This window comes from Odontomachus brunneus, unplaced genomic scaffold (assembly GCF_010583005.1).
Source record: "Odontomachus brunneus isolate Ranch 3 - 2012 unplaced genomic scaffold, Obru_v1 Obru_scaffold_138, whole genome shotgun sequence".
NCBI classification, from domain to species: Eukaryota; Metazoa; Arthropoda; class Insecta; order Hymenoptera; family Formicidae; genus Odontomachus; species Odontomachus brunneus.
In genome coordinates, this window is record NW_022639588.1 from 953,243 (window position 1) to 956,220 (window position 2,978).

Below are 2,978 nucleotides of genomic sequence, written 5' to 3' on the forward strand. Positions count from 1 at the left end.
AAACAAAAAAGACCTTAATCATTTTGCAAATAACCACGTAGATTTTTAGTTATTAATGAAATAAAAATTTTACATAATTGTGCGTAATAATGCACAAATCTTCCCGAGTCGAAATTTTGATTCTACTTTCAACTTTACTTTTCTATTTAACACCTATTTTATTACTCTGAAACCTAAACTTCTTTTGATTCTTTTTAATCTATCCGAGTCGAAATTTTAACTATTTTTTCCCTATTTTTTTCCCTATTTTTCAGCATTACTATTAACATTCTACTATAATACATATTTTGACGCTAAAAAAGTGAAAAGGGAAATTTCAAATATCATCAGGGTCAAAGTAAGAATAAATTGTATCATTAGAATTAAATCTACTTTGCTAACTTAGTTTCTACTGCGTTGTAGAATTCAAACATAGGGTCAAAATTTTGACTCAGGTTCTTTAATTAATATCTAAAATTCTATATGGTCACTTGCAAAATGACTTTTTCGTTCAGTTTGACCTAATATATAAGTATACAACGGCTAACGGCGTCACTACAACTTATCTACCATATCGTACGTGATCATTTAATCTTCTTTAATCAATATTTCCAAATTTATTGCGAATATCGCAAAATGGTATGGGACTTTTATATTCACCTCAATCCATTCTACGTTTCCACGAAAATTACGGAAGAAAGTCTGGGATACTTTGTAAACACAGAAAAATATTCTACAAAAACAAATTCAGTTTATCTTCTTTCTTTTAAGTAACTATTATTTTCAACACAATAGTTTTCTTGATATAAAGCTACAAAATATATACTCATCACAAATTTTAGAAGAATTGATTTTACGTATTTAGTTACGTTACGTAGTTAGGTTACGTATTTAGAAGAAGAATTTATCCTCTTTATAAGAATATTGTAAAACTTTGTCGAAGAAAAGGCTGATTTGGCTTTATGTAATAAATAAATCGGTTTTCTGTTTTATTCTAATATTTTTTATCATAATACTAAACTTATTGGGCTTCAGAATATATTTTGAGTAAATTTGATATGCTTGTGACGAACTTATGGTAGATTTGCGAATGTATAAACTTATGAAATACTTGAAACAAGTAACATTTACTTGAATTCAATATGTATTTTTCTATGTGTAGAGAATATGGAGGAAAGAACGAAACATATATGTATCTGAAGTTGGATACTGTTTGTTGATTACAGTTTGTCTCTTCTTTTGTTGACACTACCGTTCGCACCGTTAAATTTTCCGACGAAGTATGAATGACACGTGTATAATCAATTATAACCAATTTAATATCGCTAACGTTACGCGGCCAACGTAATAGTAAATCAAAAAATCCCTGGGAAATTCAAACAGAAAGTTTAAGCTTATTATAATGACTGTCGACTCGGAAACATCAAGTTGTGACACAAAAATTAAAGATAATCGTGACATAAAGAAATTCAAGGTACACTTTTGAAGAGTATGATCCAAAGGATTAAAATGCTTGAATATTACTGTTACTTACTCGATAAAGTCCCACTGAATCTTGTCCTTCTCCTTTATAGATGCTATATCTAGGCTTAATGTGTTTCGTAACTAATTGTTTAAGCACAATCGCTTTAGAAGCCGGTTCGCGCGGCTCGCTCCGTTCCACCTCGCCGACGAGATTCGCCGTCTACAATAACTTATTGCGCCGAAATTACAGTAACTGAACCTCAACCTCACAACATTTGTTCACACACGAGCATTAATATATGTATATATAAAATGTACAGAAAGAAAATTACTTGCTATTTAATGCAGATCTGCGAATCAAGGTAATAGTGACAAACGTGCTCGCGGCATTCATATCAACAGTAATGCTGGCAATAGGAGACGTATATGGGGTTCCATATTTATATTTGCCATGGCTTGTTAATACTATCGAGGGAATAGCTTTTTATGAAGGACCGACCCTCTTCGGATTGGCGTACACGATGTTACCTAACGCAAACATACCCGCGGGATTCTTTATATTTATAACACTACTTATATATGGTACAGATAAAACAATACATAGTAAAATATTACTTATATTTCTTTTATTGTTACACAAAGTCATTACGTTACGAGTTGAATTTAAATAATACAACTCGCTCATTCAAACTAGTGATGTTTAAATGTTTAAAAAATTATATTAAGTTATCATAATTAAATATTATTGTAAATTTTATGTTAAGTTATCATAATTAAATTATAATTATAATAATTTATAATTAAATTATAATTTATAAATTTTAATTTATAATTAAATTATAATATTATAATAATTTAATTATATATTTATGATTAAACATTTTTTTAGTGGAGGAACTGTGCATCTGGAAGGATGTTTTTATGAATTTTGAGTGTTGCTGGGCGAAATATAATAGAGACAAAATGCTGGAGACAAAAAGACCCGCAACAATAGCTGAGAAAGAATTATGCGGCAAGAATAAAAAGAGCCTTGATGTAGTTTCGAAAAAATCGAATGATGAAGAACAAGAGCCTATAAATGTTTGGAGCGAATTTATTAATCGCAATACTACTGACTTTGTTACGAAATCGATGGAAAACAACTTCTCAGCTAAGAATTGTCGCAGGAGACTCTCATTCACAGAAGTGACAGGTTAAATTGACGTACATCAACAAATAATACATCAATATTGATATATGTATATTGATATATATGCTTAATTAAAATATCACTGTCCACTATAACATAATATACGATAATATGAACATAATATTTATGTGAAATATATTTTCGAAAAAATTTCAATCAGTCAATAAATCAGAAGAGAAAGTTATGCAACGTCTGGTTCACTCAACTATTGCAACCGTCCGTCTATTTTCTACATTCCTGATACAAGGGCCGACGCACGATTGACTGTGTCAGCTGCTTAGTTTGCCGTATTCCTATAAATTTAAGCTTTGAACAATAACGTAAACAATACAATCGCGAAATATTA

General features: G+C 30.1%; 1 protein-coding gene across 1 annotated transcript; it reads left to right on the top strand.

The window, feature by feature from the left end:
- The first annotated feature begins 1,100 nt into the window (after nt 1-1,100).
- Nucleotides 1,101-2,729, top strand: LOC116850243. The gene is made up of 4 exons (XM_032828283.1): nt 1,101-1,453; nt 1,554-1,692; nt 1,792-2,025; nt 2,333-2,729. Exons 1-4 carry the CDS (start codon nt 1,382-1,384, stop codon nt 2,638-2,640), a joined length of 753 nt encoding a protein of 250 aa, XP_032684174.1. The 5' UTR covers nt 1,101-1,381; the 3' UTR covers nt 2,641-2,729.
- The last annotated feature ends 249 nt before the right edge of the window (nt 2,730-2,978 follow it).